Genomic DNA, 19,068 nt, shown 5'->3' with positions numbered 1-19,068 from the left:
GTCATGTAAGTAGTTGGTAGCTACATATTTGAAGGTTTTTTTTGTTTTTGGTTAAACTGTAAAGTAAAAAGAAAGACAGGAAAAAGTTTGTAATCAAGCAAATAAGATGATTACTAAAAAAATGTATAAGTCAGTATGTTATTGATAAAAAGTTAGTTTTGGTTAGTTAAGGTATGAAGCTTCCTTTACAAAATTAATCTGCAAACCTGTCCGTAGGCACTGAATTAAAAGGAAGGCAAAGAAAATACTGAATTGCAAAGGCAGAGCAGGATTAATAGAGTTAGAGCATCTAAAAAGGCACTTTAAAAAAAACCCACTTTCTTTATATGTCAGTCTGTTTAAAAAGGCACACGATTGACTGGTGCTTCAAGTTATTCCTCAAGTGGTCTTTTGATTCCAGATCTAGGCCAATGATGCGTTGTAACAAAATGCTTTGAGGTAAACATGATCGTGCCAAAGACAACTGATTCTCCAATCCTACCGTGCAGCTTAACAGTACGTAGATAAAACACTGGGTGTGTTCTGTTCCTAACGTGGGCACCAACAAAAATGCGTATTGGACACGTCACTATGTTCATGTCACAGTGGCCATTTAAAAAAAAAAAAACAACAAAAAAAACACAACACTCTACTTTCATCAATACTAAAATGGCAATAATGTAAACTCAGAAATTCGACCGTGAAAGTAATTTGGCAAATCAAAGTGTGATTCATCAACTTGTCACACATGCTGATAAATGAAGAGTAGGCGTGACATGTTAAAAAAATTTATCTGTTGGCTTTGAATCCTTTGAATCCCAGTGACAGTGATGACAATGCACACGATGCACAAAACAAATGATAAAAATGTCATATGATGATACTGATGGTGATAAAATGTCTCTTTTTTTATATATATTTATATATAATACATACAATACTTGGATCAACCAGTAACACCGATCTAGTGCAATAGTCACAGTCACTTTTTGTCAGAGCTGTTGTGATCTGTAATGTGTTTGCCTACTAAAAGTCTGTCAATCTAGTTCCTCACTCCTCAAGTCCCACTCAGACCGTCGTCTCTCTGCTGGCTTTTAGGTTAGGAGCAGACATTTGCCTGCGCATTCGTGGAGGTGGCTGAAAGTTGACTGGATGGTTAGGATGGTCAGTGTGATGGTAATGCTGGTAACCATTGAAGCCGCCATCGGCATACATTGCGCCGTTATAGTGGCATGGCTGTTGGTGGTGGTGAGGCTGGGGATGTGCTGGCTGGTTCTGATAGTGGCGGGGCTGGTAGAAAGCCTGCGTATACCTCCTGTTGCTTTCAGACTGCTGCAGTGACTCCATGGAGCCCGAGGGACGCTGACGGTGATTAAAGGAGTTGCTGCGGCCTCGTTCGTGCAGCTGCTGATGTTGGTTGTTCCTATAGTTATGCCTGTGACCCTGGTTTAAACCTTGGTCTGAGTCCTTGCTTCTGCGCTGAACTGATGGGCTTTGCAGCGCTGGAGAGACTTGGATAACTGAAGCAGCCATCTTATCCATCTTATCGCTACACTGTACATCTTCTCCAGCTAGGCTTTCTGCCTCCTCTTCCTGTACAGCTTCTTTGGGCACCTTTAACTCTATAACCTGCTCATCTGTAATTATGATATGAGTACCCGGGCTCCACGAGTTACGGTGCTTTGGATTACTTTTGAAGGGGAAGCGTAATTTACGGTCTTCTGGTGGTATAAAGCGATGAGGCCCGGGATGCCGGCGGAGCTGCTTGGAGATCTCTTGTTGCTGTAGATTCTTGAGGCGCAGCTGCTCTTGACGCATCCAGCGCATGTGGCCTCGCTTTAGCGTTGAATCATCTGCCATACTTTGGCCTGTTAGTGAATCTGCATCTTCTTCGTCAGGCTTTTCAGGCACAGGTAGTTTTCCTTCCTGAGGGCTTGGAGTTCTTGCTTCACAAGTAGAGGGACCTACAATGGGAGGCTTTTCTTGGCCCTCTGGGGTTATGAGCGGTAGGACCTTTTCCATTTTAACCATCTTATTCCTGAGGGCACGGATCTCCTCATCCTTCATGTTATTCTGTTTCTTCACCTCCTGCAGGATGTCCTCGAGTTTATCAATGTGCACTTTTAGTTCGTCCATAACAACTCCTCCGGGTCGAGACCCATTGGTCATGACATCCTCAATGCGCTCGTCACCAACCCCTACAGTGTCCCAAACATCCCGAGCCACCGCCCTCCACGAGTCCCGCTCGTTGGGGTCCTTCTTGCCATAGCTAGCGCAAAGCTCCTTCATCTTTACAATAGCCAAAGCCTCGATTTCCTGCCGTGTGTGACGGAAGTCATTGAGCGCCACTTCGTAGCAGATTTCTTTGACTGCCTGGATCTTCAGGTCAGAGATGGTGACCCACTTAGAGTCCTTGGTGATGCGGCGCCGCTGAGGGATCTGGTACATTTTCACTGGCTCTCTTCTTTTCCCACTGCTGGGTAATCCACACTTTTTCACTATGGTTTGGAGCTTGCTGGGAGGTAGCTTTTCCCTCAGGGAAGTGATCAGTCTCCAGCTCTCTTCGCAAGACCTCTTATCTGAGTCATCCCCACTATCAGAGTCTCCATCCTTAAGAAAACAACACAGGACACAAACCAGATGGGTCCCCCCCAAAAAAAGGAGAAATTACAATGGGAAATCAGGGAGAGGATGAAAAGATGGCTTTTAAAAAAGAAAAAAAGAAAAGAATGAACATATAAATATGCAACAAGGGAACACCAACCACGAGTCAAAGTTATATCAGAAGATTACGTTCTGTCTTAAGCGCAGACAGCATTTCCAAATTCTGGATTTTTAACCAAAAGTGACAATTACACTAATATTAGAAACACTTTGCATACATCATTATTATACAAGATGTATGGCAACATGCAAGATTATTTTTAAAGTTATGCTGAAAATAAAGCTATAGAAACGGGAAAAATTTATTCACAGAAACAGTGGCTTCCATTGACTTTCTTGTCAGTTTTCCCTCTCTAACTTCTCCACCGAAACGGCACTGTGGATATAAATTCATGTTCAACACAACACTCGCTAAAACTTTTTATATGTCTGAAATGGATGTGTCCTTTTTGGACCTTATTGTTCCCAGTGTTGCATATTGATATTAAAGGTAAAGCATGTCTATCATGATTAGAAAGAAAATATCAATAGATGATAGTTGCTGATTGGAGCACATCTGTACTGTTTTGTGATATTCCTCTTCTTAGTGGAAAATTTTGTGAGCTGGATCCCAAACATGCTACAGCAGCATGCATGTAGATGAATTCTGGAGCTTTCCCCCTTTAGTCCAGAAGGTTTGAGTGGCTTTAGTATTAGTGGTAAGTTAGCAGACAGTGTTCTTGCAGTTGATCAGAAAGCCAGTAGAGAGAGGAGATGCAGAAGTGCGGATAAGTGTTAATCCACTACAAGAAAGTTGTTAGTTGGAGGGGAAAAAAAAAAAATGCAGTTTCTCATTTTTTTGGAGACAGCATACATTACAGATCACAACCAGTAGAGATCATTTCGATTGTGTGTATGAGACTGTACGTATCTTTGGGAAGAATTGGACATGTTATGTCCCTGGGAGTCTGAACCCTCTGTGTGTAATTCTGCACATATAAAACCACCAGGATGTGAACGAGGCCCCGTGATTCACTGAGTTAACTGTGAGCAGTGGTAACTGTTGTTCAGTCGTGCCCTCACAGATGCCAAAGAAGTCAATGAGAAACCACATTGTCACTATCTGTCAAAAACTACAGCAGAAATTGTTGTTATCACAATGCATTGTACATATCAGCAACTGCATTGAAGAGATGAAACTCAGGACAAAACAGAGTAAGAAAACTAGAGGAGAAATCTAATCCAAGCAAATCAACAGCCACTTCAGAGTTGACCAGCTCCGGCAAACACTGCAACTTAGTCCACAACCAGTACTGAATGAGTTAAGAAAACATGCTATTAAAATGAACCATGCAAAAGCAGCGTCACTTTTTAACATGTTTTTCGATGCTGATAAATGCTGAATCGGTTTTAAAGGAAATTTGATCTTCATATCAAATCAATTTTAGCTGCAAGTTGCTGTTTTGCAAGATTCAGATCCACTAAAGAAGACACAAGAAAGGGGAAAACAGGGGTTTGGAAAGGGGAAAGCTTTACAGTCTAATTCTTGCTCAATCAAGCTGCTACAGAAAAAATAAATAAATTGTTGAACACAAGAGGACAGCCAGTAAAAGCTTATCCGTCTCAAACCAGAAAAACTTCCATGCAAAAAGAACAGACATGCGCTAGGAGTAAAAGTGTGATTCACACATAAACATCTCAAAGTGTCAGAGCTCGGAGTGAGAATTAGTACTAGTGAGATTTAAAAGGACCAAATGAAACCACCATCCAAAGAAACAAGCTGTCAAATTGTAACTGATCGTAGCTTTGGAGATACTTTTACTTTGAAATCCACGAGAGATAGCCTGAAGTACATCAAAAATCACACAAAATATCCCAAACTAACACGTTCACTCAATAGGCTGCTTCTAGTAGCGATTTCATTAACTTTAACAAAAGGAAGAACTGACATTACAGCTCCTTTTACACCCACTCTGCACTTATTACTAACTGGTTTAAAACATCTTTGATAACAAAAAACAGAGTGAGTTCTTTAAATTCACAAAAGGGGCTTATTTGAACTCACCAGTCGCTGCTGCTCCAGAAGCTGATCGGCTTCTTCCTTCTCTTTTTTGTACAAGATTTCCATCTCAGTGAGTCTACACAGCAGAGTAAAATAAAAGTTTTGAAACACATCAAACAATCCACATTTAATGCCACACAACTACTCGCATATTTAAAATAAATGAACGTCATAGATTGCATACCTTTTCTCCATTTCCTGCTTCATGTCAATGCCCTGTTTCTCCAGGAGTTCTCTCTGAGCAAATGTCCAATCAACGGGCTCCACGGGGGTTTCGGCCGATGGCGTCTTCTCCCTTTCAGCTCTGGCCTGCTCTGGGTGGTTGAACCGGAACACGTGGTTCTTTCCCATAATGATGCGATTGCCTTAGAGAAGGCAGCACAAGCATGAAAGAAATTTCTTAAACGCTACAGGTCATAAATACATTTCATAATTTGGGCATTAAGAAATTAGTTACATCATATCTGCTTACAGACATCACACAAATGTTCACAGTTTGTATAGAAAACTTTCTACACACATACCTGAACGAAGCTGGATCGAGTCCTCAACACGCTTGCCGTTGACGTAGGTCTCCGATCCCTCGCAGGGCACCAGCATGACAATAACTTTAGCAAAAACAAACCAATCGCAAATCAATCATTCTGAATGACTCATCACCATTCAAAAAAAACAAACAAACAAACAAACAAAAAAAAAAACCAAAAAGAAAAACCCACAAATACGTCACCCATTAGATGTAGTCTATATATTTATATACTCGTTTCATCCGTTCAAAAAAAAAAAAAAAAAAGAAAAAAAAAAGGTTTCGTTTGTATGTGTTTAGGTGTTTTTAAAATCACACTATAAACATCTTGCTCAACTTAATTTAGCACACATTCAATACAAACACCTCCAAACACCAGCAGCCAGTATTATGTCTCACCATCTCCATTTGCATTCCTTTCGCTGCGGAAGTAGCAGTGTTCTTCCTTGATATGAGCACCGCTTAAAACAATGTCCTGTCTTCTCTCTGCGTCGGCCTGACCCACTCTGAAACAATCACAGAAGCCAGTTTGAGAGACTGCATACTGCTATACACATGCATTGTCAGCCATTTGTGCAAAAATGTACAGTTAGTGTTTCTGTAAGTTGAAATGTAACAACTGACTCAACAGAAAGAGTCTATACAGGGTACCAACAGGACAAAGAGGTGACATAAACAAAAGCAAAATGTATTCATTAGCAGATTTTAAGCCTGATCATAAAAAGACCCAGTAGTTTTCCAGACAACCTTGCCTGGGAGAGTTGCCAGAACTTTCCAAATCCACTGCGGCAGGGTCATTATTCGGGTTTAGGTTACCTTGTAATTCCGTCTTTGATGTAGTAGAGCAGACACTCAGACATGAGAGGATCCTCATTCAGGTTAACCAGGTGTGGGGTCTACAGATAAACACATGAAGCAGACAGTTTACCACAAAAACATTTCTAGAATTTCGCTGCTTTAATCAACATTCATAAGTGCAGAAACTGCCCCTGATGCTAGGATATTTTCATATCAAACAAATGCTTCTGTCTGCAAATGTAGACAGAAGCGGTCACATCAACACTGTCCTGACAACTCTGGAGTCTTATATTTCACAGAACTACTTCAAAAAGGATCCTGCAAGCTATTCCTCCAAAACACCAACCTTTTTAGGTGAGAATACCCCGTTAAAGTCTGCATAGAGATCGCAAGGCTAACCCGTGGAGCAGTGAGTGAAAGGAGAGAAAAGAAATTATGGAAGACAATCGGATGTGAACAAAGGACACACACACACACACACACACACACACACACACACACACACACACACACACAAAGACTCACAAACTCATGAAGTGATGACGTGTGTTGTTTCAGGCACTAATGACTCTACTGACAAACAAACATAAACATATCTACCAGTTTTTAAGTCACTGCACTATAGCACTGCCTCTACTTGATGGAGTGAAGGGAACATGCCACTGCTTGTAATTTCATAAGGATCTGATAGCACTGAGAGCATCTACAGGAAAAAAAAAATAAGACTGCAAATGATCCAGCAGAGTAAAAGTACAAAACAATGAGCAGAAAAAGTGTAGATCTGGACCATGCACATAAAATGTCTATTAAAGACTAAACTGTCTAAAGTGGGGCTATTTCTAATGCGGGAAATGTAGTTCTGCCAGCTTATTTGGTTAAACAAACCTTTTTGGTGGCAAAACAATCAAAAGGCTCGTCAAATGGCCCTTCATCGCTAAGCTGAGTATGTGAAGGAAGCAAATAAGAAGTGGAAAGAAAGACAGAATGATAAAGAAAAAAACCCCAGGAAGGGTTCTCATGGAAAAAGACAGTGAGGTAAAGTGAAGTGATGGAGGAAGGATGTGCTTCACCACCAGTGGGAATGTTGACACTGTGCGCTCCCACCCAGTCTGTCATACCTTTTTAGGAGAGAATACACCCAAAGTGCCTCCATCTTCACGGATTGCCACGCCCATCTCTGCAAGCAAAGCCTCCCTGAAATACAGCCAAAAAACATTTGTACACTCAGTGAAAGCATTCGTTATTGGTCTTTTATTCTTGCTGCAACATACACTGTGTGCACTTCTTTTTTCCCCACTAAAGATCGTTTGTGCTGGTAACTCGAAGAGGATGAGAACCGATGGTGTGCAACGTTGGAGTAAGTGATTTGTAGCATGACAACCGGCTGAGAATGGCACCAGTTAGACTCTATGGACAGACGGTAGCATGGTTGATGTCTGAGAGGGGTGTTTGTGCAGCCGAGTGTGACGACAAAGGAGGACAGTGAAATGGACAGAACTAGTGCAGAGATGGAAAAAAAGGTGGGAGAGAAAAGTAAAACAGACAGCACAGAGGGATGAAGAGAGAGAGTAAAGTACTAGGGGAAAACTAAAGGTTTGGTTACAGTTCTTAAGATGTGATATTTGACAGTGTTGAAAATTAATTGTGCTCATAGAGAGAGGGGGATAGATAAATCATGACCAACAAAGAGGGAGAAGACAAGAATATCCTATACAAAAAAAAAGGGGGGTAATAGTCACATTTAGCCACACATGCTGAGTAACAAACAAACAAAGCTTCAGAGAGCTAGAATGAGAAGGAACGTGGCCAATCACAGCATCAGGTGGGAGTGAACGTCAAATTGCAGATAATGGATGACAGACATCCCTCTATGTGACGTCTGAGAGGTGTGTCGGGGGAAGTTTCCAATGCTATCAGAGCATTTGACACACAGTTGAGACAGACCGCACACCCCTTTAAGACTGACAGGATGCAATGAGGAAGACTTTAATGCACACGTTGGACAGACACCTTCCCCCTCGGGAAATAAAGATGGAAATGAACAAACACTATCTGCCTGTACTGACCTCTCCATGCGGATTGCCTCAGTCTTTCGCAGTTTCTCCTCCCAGGTTTCATTGAGCTCAGCAATGATCTTTTCTGATTCCTGAACAAAGGGGAAATTATGAGAAAAACCAAACCGGTGTAATATAAAAGTAACTATTAGCAGTGTATTGGAGGCAGGAACAAGCGCACCAACCTGGATTTGGGAGATTACCTTTGCCTCATCACTGTCAAATGTTTATGTGTAATGTTTATACTTTCCCTTCACAAAATAAACTTGTATATTCAACGTGATTATGACTTATTTTCTTGCGTTTAGATTCCCAAAAATAGTTTCAGCACTGATAGAGAACGCTGTTCCTAACTATTAAAGCCTAAAGCTGATAAGACTGAATCTATTTTGGTCTGATTTCCACCGTATTTGCGTTGGTGCTTGACGTCATTGGATGACAGACGGGACCGGGCACCACGGTTGCCATGGAAACTGCAGCTCCTCATGGCTGTGGATGTTGCAATCTTATGTGCTACCCTATCTACAGAGTGTGAGAGACTGCTGTGAGTGGGAGGCATATAAGGCTCGGTAGCTGCGTGACGACCGATACGCAAGGCAGGGTTTTAATAAAGGCTGTATGTGGCGTAAAATTAAACAGCCATCTTAACGTTAAACAAATATATTGAATAAGTTACAGTTTCTCCCTTTTTATCTTATTTCACGTTACTGTGAATTTCTTGACTTCTAATAAATTTTGTATATTTAATCATAAAAAATAAAGCTGCATCTCTATATTTATATACACTGTGGATAAAATACACTTTTTAACAATTAAAAACAAGCCTGTTGTCCCGTGTGGCATTGAAAAAGTCCGCAATTACTTTATTATTTTTGCCATATTAACCATGAAACCAGCAGTTAAGACCAATAGTTGTTGTTTTTTTTCTTTTCTTCAAGCCTCTATTGGTTAGAGCAGAGGTGTCAAACATAAGGTCCAGGGGCCAGAATTGGCCCAGCAAAGGCTCCAAAACCGCCCTACTAATAAAGACGTCCCTCAACGATATTCAAACAGAAAATTTTCTGTGATTTAAGAAAAACTTTCGTTTTATAATTACAGGATAGTCTGGGCAGTAACTGAACTTTTGATTTTTTTATTTTACGCATTTATTTCTTACAATTTAAGTCCAGAGTTTTGCTGACAGACTTATTTTCCTACAGTTACATTACTCCTTTATGTAGGAAAACTTAGATATTGTTGAAATTATATTTATTTTTCTTATAATTGCATATCTCAGCAAATAAATACATAGTTGTAAATGTCTTATTCCACTAACAGAAAGAGGAGTTCCACTTAAGATCAAAGCTCTGTATGTGGGCCAGGGTATAAAATGAGATATCTGGGATACACCTTTAAGTGGCCGGAGTAGGAAGATGGCTGCGGGACTTTTAACTTTCCTAACAACAAACAGTCAGTGTGATTTTAAAAGTGCTGCATACACCATTGTCTGCTTTACCTTGAGTCTTTCAATGGCCTCCTCCCCTCCAGGCGTGGACATGATTCGCTCTTGGATGCTGGTGACTGACTGAAGGCCCCCCTGGCTGCACAGCGAGCCAGAAGACGGCGAGGCTGTCAGGGAACCAATAGGGGCTGTGGAGAAATGGCCAGGGCGTTGGTTCTCTGAGGCTATCAAGTATCTATTCTTATTGTTCTGAATGTCTTTGAGGTCTGAGCCAACAACAAGAAAGAGAGAGGGAGAAGGAAGATAACACAGAAAGAGGAGGGATAGGCCAAGAAAGGTTTGAAGGAATAAAACACATAAAAATGGAATAACGAAATACCAAATAGAAAGAAGGAAAGAAAGTAACAGGGGGGGGGGGGGGGGCAGATGGGGAAAGAGAAAGGACAAAGGGGAGGAAAGACCAATGTAAGACACACATTTTACGTTGTAGGGTTTAGACAAACACCCAGCATGATAGTCAGCTACAGACAGCAGCAGTTTTCACTCCAGGCAGTTACGCTCCAACTCATCATCTTCCAGAGAAAACGCATTAGATTTCAGCCTTTAATAACCAGTTTAAAGGGCGGCTTTTATGGTGGTCACAATTACAGTGGAGAGCAATTAACTCTGAGCTCTTAATTTGTAGTATGTTTGGAAGAAATAGGGAGGTGTCACTTTGTTGCTTCTGTGTATGTGTGAACGAGGGTGAACACACTGTGTGAAAACTGCTATCACGAGTATCGGCTACAGGATGGGAGGGAGATGGAGACTGCAAGAAGGTCCAGCAGGAGGACAGAGGAGAGACGTGGACACATGCTGGCAAAGAAAGTTCAGCCTGGAGTTGATTAGATTAATTCACAGCACACGCGCCATACGCACACAGCATCCGCCATAACAAAAGCCACAGCAGCCTCACTCAAAGGTCAGGTAGCTCATGTCAATATAATGACCTCAAGGGCCTCTGAGGCAACACACAAGTGAGCTCTTTAAGGACCAAACTAAATCAAAGTGATATTAGAAAAGGGTAAATATTCTGGGGGATGATGACTTTCTTGAGATATGGGCTTTTTTTCTCCAAAAACACACCCAACTATAGCTTGAGCTAGTTAACTATTTGCCCTGCACATCAGATGGTGCAGAAACATTTTTAAGGTTAAGATGTTAGGGATGCTTGAGAATACAACAGAAAGCACACTAGCAAACTAGTCACTCTACTAACTACTAAAGTGCACAAAGTTAGTCAAATCTTTACACAAACACCTCTGGTGCCTCTATATAGAAATACAAAAATTAAGCACCTTTCCGTCTGTAGCTCTGAGCCTCAGTTTGAGAACTCAGAAGGGGCATTTTAAAGCTTTGGGCACCGTCACCTGCTGGGGATGATTAGTGAAAGAAAACAAAATAAAAAGCAGAACGAATAACCGGGATTAAAATAAGCTTAAAGAGTGCGAGTCATAGGTAGTGAGACATTATTATGAAACGATGCATTTGCATTTTGAGGCCAGGGAAAACTAAAGGGCTACTCTAAAATGGATCTGAGCCTGTAAGTAGCTGCCTCCCCCCCTGTCATTCTGAAAAACGTAACAAAAAAATAACAATAAAGCGCAAAGCATGCTAACCTACTGCCATGCTTACTCTTGCCAGTTATAAGAACACCTATGGAAACCTTGCATTTCTGGGACTCTATTAAGCTTTTGCTTTTTTAAAAAAAAACAAAGGCACTTACATGCAAAGCTGGTAGCAGATTCAATATACAGGTAATGGGGTTCATAAGCAATGTTAGCTACTATAATTAGGGCAAATAGTGATATACAGTGCAAGTCTACCACACATATACACACATTTGATTCCACTTCCTGGACAATCATCCCCCATAGGATCAACTGAGGGGAAGCAGGAAAAGATGAGAAGGGTCAGAGGTCAGCACCAGTAGAATAGGAGGAACAGATATTTTTTATGTTGTTTTTTTTGGGGGGGCTGGATAAACAATAACAAAGCTGAGAAGAAACGTCACGATATGTTTTGCTAAGTGCTACGCTATTAGACGTGATCTATGCAGGCATTAGCAAGTAGTCAGGTTATTCATCACTTCAGCTATTAGAAGTCATTCATGGGTATATTATGTATCTAATTGACAAGGCTATGAGCCATTACTCCTGCATATAGCAAATGATATTTTAGTGCAGTTTTGAGTGACTACATGTGTTGTCAAACAATCAGTCAAACACATACAACCTTAAATATACTACATATTTGACGTTCTATACATGACTGCACTGAGGCATAATAAACCTTTATTGAGGTAAACTTGTTAAAAGCTGCTTCATTCTTTGTTTTTAGTGATGTACCAGCCACAAGTACAAGCACTGAGATGAAAACGTTAGATGGCTGAGAGTAACGAGACAGTAATGAAGATAGAAGACGTTGCCAGTTTGTGGTGGGCCCTGACAGAGAAGGTCGCTGGCTGCAGATACGACCAGCTGAGACAGCATAAAACTCACTGTCCAGAATGTCTCCCAGGCCCTGGGCACGGAGCAGTTCCTTCAGCCGGGCCACTTCATCCTTCAGATCGCGCACCAGCTTATTGTTGGGATCCTCATTGATGACAGCATTGCATTTGATGTTCTTGGCGCGGTCAGCATAGCTAAAAACATAATAAAACAAATAATTTTAAGTGTAATTCAAACAATCACAATCTTCCTCCAGGACAGAAAGCTTACCGCAGAGTGCTGAGGGTTTCATCGTAGTTTATGTCTGCAGGACTGAGGGCAGCTACCATAGCTGTTCTGGAGTTCCCACCTGATAAAAGATCAGTAGAGATGTCAGATAAGCATTGAGGACCAAACATGACCAAAGGCACATAGAATTTCTATGAAAATACAACACTTTTTAAAAGCTCGTCAAATGAAATACATTTTTTGTGTAATCAAGAGCTTCATTAGACTAAATCTAAGATACACTGCGCACTTTTTGTGACACGTCTGGACCAAGGAGGTGAGCCGACTATGCTCTTCTTAAAACTTCCTGAGTGCAATGTAGACTATTTCAAGTCTTTTCTTTTTTCAATCCTGACAGCATATTCCATTATGCAAATGGCTGAATTTCTCTGGCTTTTCATACGTAATTTACTGGCAAACCACTATTGTCACATAGTAACGTCAATTAATCAAGTGATACTAATATCCATACCGAGGTTCTCCCTCAGCAGCCATGTCAGAACAGAGTCCCTGTATGGGATGAAATCACTCTTCTTCTTCTTCTTGCTCTGCGGTACGCAAAAAATAAATAAATCAATATATGAGTAAAAATGAGCTGATGTAATGATGTACAAATTATGGAAACGACTGGAGGCTGTGCAATATTATGTTGTAATAGAAAAAAAAAAGATCCTTATGTGTAAGGGTCAATATGTCAGGTAAAATGAGGAGAGAGTTAATTTGACATGCATTTGCTCTTGTGCAGGGATTGAGGGTTTAAGGTTTAAAGTGATAAAACTGATAACAGCTAAATATCTGCAACTTCATTGCTGCACATGACCAAAGGCTGTCAAATCTGTCTCATGGGATGAATGACAGGTTAGTGGTTTAGCTGTGAAAGGGTTTACCTTGCTGGTACAATTATCCTGTGCAAGTAAGCATTACAAGGACAAGAGAAGAGAGAACAGAAGGGCAGACATTACAGCATGCCAGGCTACAAACATGAATTCCTTTTGAAGGTAGGGTCAAGTTGTAGAGGATAAGAGAACGACTGCAAAGAAGGAGGAGGAGAGAAATAAAGGAAATAAAATCAAGTGTAAGACTCACCACTTCAGCCAAGGCAGAGATAACCTTTCCTAACGTGGTGAGAGACTTGTTGATGTTTGCTCCCTCCTGCAAGCACAGACAAAAAACAAAAACAGAATAAAATTACACAGATTTCCAGGTTGTACAAGCCATTTTTTTTAATGTGATTCCAAGGTGTTTGGGAAGATCGGAGTCTTACCTTTAGCCTGGTACCTTTAGCTCCAGTTGAATCTGCTCGCTCACTGCCTGCCAAGTCTACCAGACTAATTTTACTGACCTAAAGGGAGGGAGTAAATGCATTAGATGCATCAGGCCTATAATAATGTGCATTTAATAGGGTGGGTAGAGAAAATAAATAAATAAAATACAGCTCTTAGCTGCACCAATGCCAAATCTAAATTTCTGCATAATGTTGACCACATCAGAAAAAAAGATAGGAGCACAGTGCAGCACTTGGATGATGTACAGACTCCTCATACCAAAGCTACTGCATGACACAGGTTAGCATCTTATGAACAGCCTGGACACAGTAATGAGCTGAGCATCAGCGACAAAGCACGCACTATAAAACTTGACCAGCTCTGGTGAGGTGAAGAAATAGCTCTGTCAGTGTAATCTATTACAAAAGATCTGTTCCATTACTGCAACAGAAACAGCACTGCTGGAGGTATGACGTAAAAAAATGAAAGCTCCACTTTCACTTTATTTATAGTTTTTATGTCAAGGAAAACGTATGCCTGGTGCTCCCGAGCCAAGCAGCAGATTCACACAAATCACATTAGAAAATAATTTATAAAGGAAATCAATGCTAAATGCAAAACTTTTTTGCATTTAGCATTTTTGCATTTAGAAAACAGAGACAAATTCCAGTTTAATGGTTTAAATCCCACCATAAAAATCTGCAGAATGAATTGTTGAACACATTCAAAGCATTTGGGGGCATTCCTGTCAAGTGAGATGGAGCAAGGGTGTAAAATCTAACAGAGTGGCCACATACAATAGGCATTGTTTTCAGTAACACAGCGGTCTTTGTTCCTCCACAGTCTGAGGAAATTCTAAAAGTCAAATCTAAAATGGCTCTCTCTCTTTTTTTTTTCCCCTGCCTCCTGTGACCACTAACTTCAGGAGACTAAAGGACCAAAGAAAGCTTTTAACCCATTTTTCAGTCTAAATAAAACAGCATAAAGAAATTCATCTCTAACAAACACAAGGAAGGAACTTTAAGTGTATTTGAGTGTGAATGTTTTCCAACTAATTATAAACAAAGAGGGCGACTGTTTTCCTGCTCTGACCTTTTCTGTGGAGAGGTCCGTCTCGCTGTCGTGTTTCCTCTGAGTGAAGACAATGGTGAAAACAGCATGGGACCTGCTGCTTGTCTCGTTCATGTTGGTGGCAGCCACAGTTCTGGAGTTTAGCACATATGGGCACAGTTAGGAAATAAACAGTATGATTTCTGAGCACCTTAATAACCACACAATATTCTTTTAAAGGAAAATTAATTCCTAATTCTTAGTCTTGGCTATTACTAGCGCTATCATCAGTGGGTTTTACACCTATTAGAGTGAAGTAAATCTAAAGGATTACTTTGTGCGGCGGAGGTGGATAATAACGCGAGGACGCCAAACACAAACACATGAGGAGTGCTTAGAGGGATAGTCACAGGGGAGATATGGGCTTTACGTGGCATGTTCTAGAAATAAGCCTTCTAAGTCAGCACAGTGAGATTATGGCAGGGTTCACTCCTCCTCACACGAGCCCTCGTGCACGCGCACATTTCATTGAAAAATACTCATTACCTGCCAGGTCAAGCTTGACATGCAGTTATATTAAAAAAAAAATAAAAAATAAAAAATTAAGGCGGTAACACAGTGAAGGCTGAGCTGTCTTGCTGTTTAACAATTCAACCCTTGCAAATGAGTCATACAAGAACATTTCCTCAATCAAAGCTAATTTTTATCTTTTATCAACCTGACTGACCGTTGATTATCAGATCACCACAGCTGTCGCCACAACTTTAGCCCCTCCCGCTCCTTCCTGTGATCTCAGCATGATCTCAGGGCTTAGCTCACCTGGCCTTGTTGCCAGCATCCATCAGGTCAGCGATGTCTGTGTAGGAGGTGACAGCTAGCTTGGACAGATCCTCTACATAGGGACCCAACAGCGGGTGTTCTCGGACTCGTAGGTTCCCTTTGTTCTTGGGGTTGAGCAAATCTCGGACGCGCTCGCAGTAGATCTCCATGTAACTGACCTGGAAACAATTTCAGAAGTACAGAGAGTAATTTCAGGTGCTCCAGGTTGAATATATTAAGCTAATATTGTGCAGCTCTGTACAAAGAATATATATTAATGTCACTATTGATATATATAAGAGGAGGTATTTGCATGCATATATTAAGGTCAGAGAACATAAGATATACTTTATTTATCCCAGATTTGGGAAATTATCCGGATCACAATCGCACCTCAACTTCACAGTCACACTTTTGTTTTCCCAATTTTACTGGCAGAGATTTGCAAAGAAAACCATGCAGTATGTGACTGAAGTCTGGGAAATGCTCAGGAAAGAGCAGCGAACACAAAAAGTTGGGGGCAGAGGTGAACCATGAGGACTACAGATACCAAAGAAGAATGATACTCACCTCTACTGAGTAGGAGAGCTCCTCTTTGTTGCCGTCCTCATTGATCTTCTCAAACAGATCTTCACACAGCTGAGTGGCAAAGAAAAAAAGCATTTTAGTTCAAATGACGGCATCCGCAGATATAAAAGAGGCGATAAATAGGTGTGAGATCTGTGGGCTTCTTATAAAGCAAACATTTAAATAGTTATAGCCTGAAAACCTAAAATTGTAAACTTTGGCCAAATGTCATTCACTTTCCACACCGCTCTAAATTGCTTTCAGTGTGGTTGCAGCTTAAAGGACTTAAAGTTGTTTCAGTTCTTCTATTTTAGACTGTTTAAATATTCTGAAAGGTGAATTTAGAAACTTTCTATCCATTAGATCTGACAATCTGATCAAAGGAGGGGAAAGAGCCAGATCAAAGCTTTGGGAGAGGACACCTTTGTCATTACATACATTATTTAAGTGTATAAAAAAAAATCTGTTATGCATATATTTTTCAGGCTTTTCATCATAAACAAGGCACTACGTGTAATATTTCCAGAGCTCTGATGGTCTAAGATGTGTACAGAATTAGTAGATTAAATGGACTCAGCAGTTTGCGAGTTGTACTATACATTCAAGGCTCTAAATGAGCAGGAATAGTAAACAGACTACAAGACAAGGGATTGCATTATTTGTCTTAGTCTCTGCAGTGCAGTGAATGGTGAATGAGGTTTTGTTGAACAAACCATGGGAATGATTCCTTCCTGCCCCTCCTCCTGCTTGCCCATCATGGTGTAGGATTTGCCAGCTCCTGTCTGGCCATAAGCAAAGATGCAGACGTTATAACCCTCAAAAGCATGCTGCAGCATTTCCTTTCCAATGTCATTGTACACAAGGTTCTGTGAGGCAAAGCAGGGGTCATCGGGCTGCAATAAAAAGAGAAAAATATATTTAAATATATGTAGCATCACAATAAGATTTGCATATTTTCTTTGCTTTTAGTGATTAGAGTTAAAACTCACAGAGGTATGAGACCAATAGGAGTAATCAAAACTGAAGGTCTTTGCTGGTTCCTTTGGGGCTTTGGGGTTGAGGATAGCTGTGGAGGAGGAACAAAATTAGTAATGAGGTTGATATTTTCTAGATTGAAAGTTGAAGTGACACAAAAACTACTCGCATGTTCTGTTATTTTAAAAAGCTGCCTTTAGTTAGTTTATGATGTCTTCTACAGAATTCTTTAGTTGTGTTTCTTCAACTAAAAGCAGCTTCTGTGCTCAATAATATATAGAACCATGCATTCCTCATGTTTTCCCCTCATGTCTTTCCTACATTTCTTTTTAAAGTAAATAAATAAACAAAGACTGTAAATTTAAATTGGAGTTACTAAATAGACCCAAATGATAAGATATATATATATGTGATCCTGGTTGGCAAATAGCAGCTACCTCAGGTTCCTGTTCCTCAATTAGAGAGATATTTTTGGCAATGCAAGTCACATGAAACAGTGGCAGACTACGAGATGCTGGCTTCTTTTTTTTTTGAGAACTGCAACTGTTGCAGCAAGCTCTGCCACATATGGTTTATCCTTAACCAGTGTTTTAATCATCATCATTAAGATTGACATCATTACAAAATGACAGTTTGAATGAAAAACATCAGCCTACTTCAATCACACCACTTCACCTGCTCTCGCTCAACACTACTCAGCCATTCCCCGTCGCCACATGGGCAGTTTTTAATGAACAGAAATCTGCTGCCATGCCTGGCATGTCACACTCCTCAACCATGCTGGTTGGTACTGCCGGTGACAAGTGCACTAGATTTCACACTGGATATGTGACAGGCAGAAAGCGGGATGTTAATTTACTATAAGATAACCACAGAAATCACTCCTCTTAGACAAACTAAACTTTAGGGATTAGAGTTGTTTTGTGCCATGGCTGCAGCAAGAGACTTTGCTCAGGCCAGGCAGACAAATGCATACCACCACCTTTAGAAGTGAGGAGGAAGTGGGAGAGGAAGGAGTGAGAAAGAGGCTAGTGAAAGAAGGGTTTGGAGAGACTAAAATAATGCGAGTGCTCCAGGCCCCAGCAACAGTCCAAACAGATCAACAACAGAAACCGAAGGCAGGACAAAAGGGAAAAAACTATCTGCGCCTTAGTAAGAATGCTACAGTCTGTGAGCGTAAGTATTTAGAGCATTTTCAATCTTTCCAGGGAAGTCTGCAGAAGCAGTCACAAAGGAATAATTAGCGTTGTGTGATGCCCTGTGCTAATGGGCAAATTAAAGCCAGGTTTGGCTCCTCAACATGACGGTGCTTGAGAGGCTTTTGCATCAAGATGTCGCCAGCAGAGTGCCTTGTGTGCTCAGAGGATTTCAGCGCGCTTATCAATAATGCAGGAGATCTGGAGAGTCGGGGATAGCATATCGTCCTCCATGGGTCACAGGCTGACAGAAAAGCACAGCATGTCCTCAGAAACCAGAACACTAACTGCTTCATGCTAAAACTATGATGATTAAAGCAGCAGCTATTTCACTGAAGCTCATATAGATTCATGCAAAAATAATCCATTTGACTGTGCACTCTACAATCTTTGAACAGGTTAAGGTGCGCAGGCAGAGTAGCAGCTTCCATATTGGGCACTGGAAGAGGATACAGCGAGACAGGCTGCTAAATAAATCCCAATTTCAACTTTGACCTGCCTCCAAAGGGAAATTGGAGACTGGGGATGAAGAAATGAAGGGGGATTTAGGTTACCAGTGCCCTTATTCGCCTTTCCTGGAACAATCTACAGTGGCTATTAATGAGAAAGCAGCCTAAGCTCTGATTCAGTGTCAATGAGGCAACTAAGCATTAAAAACAGAAACATGATGAGAGAGTTCCACATGTGGGGGAATTTAGACAGCGATATTCCTATTATAGGACAGAAGTCTGATGGTGACAAACTCTACCATACAGGGAATCAGCATTAAACAAGCTTTTTAATCTTGGACTCTCTCAATCTTCCCAAGTTCAATCTTGGACAAGACACTACATGGTAGCAACTACTAGGAGATTGATCAGCTCCTTAATATGAATCATGCTCATGTAGTACAATTATCTCATTCAATAGCTCACAACATTGCTCCCAGAAAGGAGAG

At 40.9% G+C, this 19,068-nt stretch overlaps 1 protein-coding gene across 13 annotated transcripts in view; it reads right to left on the bottom strand.

Moving 5' to 3' along the window:
• The window catches only part of kif1b (kinesin family member 1B), a 66,390-nt gene that overhangs the window by 22,279 nt on the left and 25,043 nt on the right, over window positions 1–19,068 (bottom strand). For 3 of the 13 annotated variants that reach the window (XM_085392684.1, XM_085392672.1, XM_085392682.1), the window contains exons 3-23: window positions 16,950–17,026; window positions 16,674–16,853; window positions 15,964–16,032; window positions 15,394–15,572; window positions 14,617–14,728; window positions 13,524–13,601; window positions 13,346–13,411; window positions 13,147–13,164; window positions 12,732–12,807; window positions 12,263–12,341; window positions 12,044–12,186; window positions 11,384–11,425; window positions 10,841–10,915; window positions 9,558–9,769; window positions 8,075–8,154; window positions 7,127–7,202; window positions 6,027–6,106; window positions 5,610–5,716; window positions 5,209–5,292; window positions 4,869–5,049; window positions 4,688–4,760 (exon numbers count right to left, since the gene is read on the bottom strand). In XM_085392684.1, the coding sequence (XP_085248810.1) occupies window positions 4,688–4,760; window positions 4,869–5,049; window positions 5,209–5,292; window positions 5,610–5,716; window positions 6,027–6,106; window positions 7,127–7,202; window positions 8,075–8,154; window positions 9,558–9,769; window positions 10,841–10,915; window positions 11,384–11,425; window positions 12,044–12,186; window positions 12,263–12,341; window positions 12,732–12,807; window positions 13,147–13,164; window positions 13,346–13,411; window positions 13,524–13,601; window positions 14,617–14,728; window positions 15,394–15,572; window positions 15,964–16,032; window positions 16,674–16,853; window positions 16,950–17,026 (2,087 nt within the window). The remainder of the gene's footprint in view (window positions 1–4,687; window positions 4,761–4,868; window positions 5,050–5,208; window positions 5,293–5,609; window positions 5,717–6,026; window positions 6,107–7,126; window positions 7,203–8,074; window positions 8,155–9,557; window positions 9,770–10,840; window positions 10,916–11,383; window positions 11,426–12,043; window positions 12,187–12,262; window positions 12,342–12,731; window positions 12,808–13,146; window positions 13,165–13,345; window positions 13,412–13,523; window positions 13,602–14,616; window positions 14,729–15,393; window positions 15,573–15,963; window positions 16,033–16,673; window positions 16,854–16,949; window positions 17,027–19,068) is intronic. The other 10 variants (XM_085392678.1, XM_085392683.1, XM_085392676.1 and 7 more) reach the window with 9 other exon arrangements.

The sequence above is a fragment of the Rhamphochromis longiceps genome, linkage group LG20, assembly GCF_057381845.1.
Source record: "Rhamphochromis longiceps isolate RC_006_pf linkage group LG20, R_longiceps_female_GT1.1, whole genome shotgun sequence".
In the NCBI taxonomy this organism is placed as follows: Eukaryota; Metazoa; Chordata; class Actinopteri; order Cichliformes; family Cichlidae; genus Rhamphochromis; species Rhamphochromis longiceps.
Note: the sequence above shows the minus strand (reverse complement) of the source record. Positions and strands in the feature narration are given on the sequence as shown.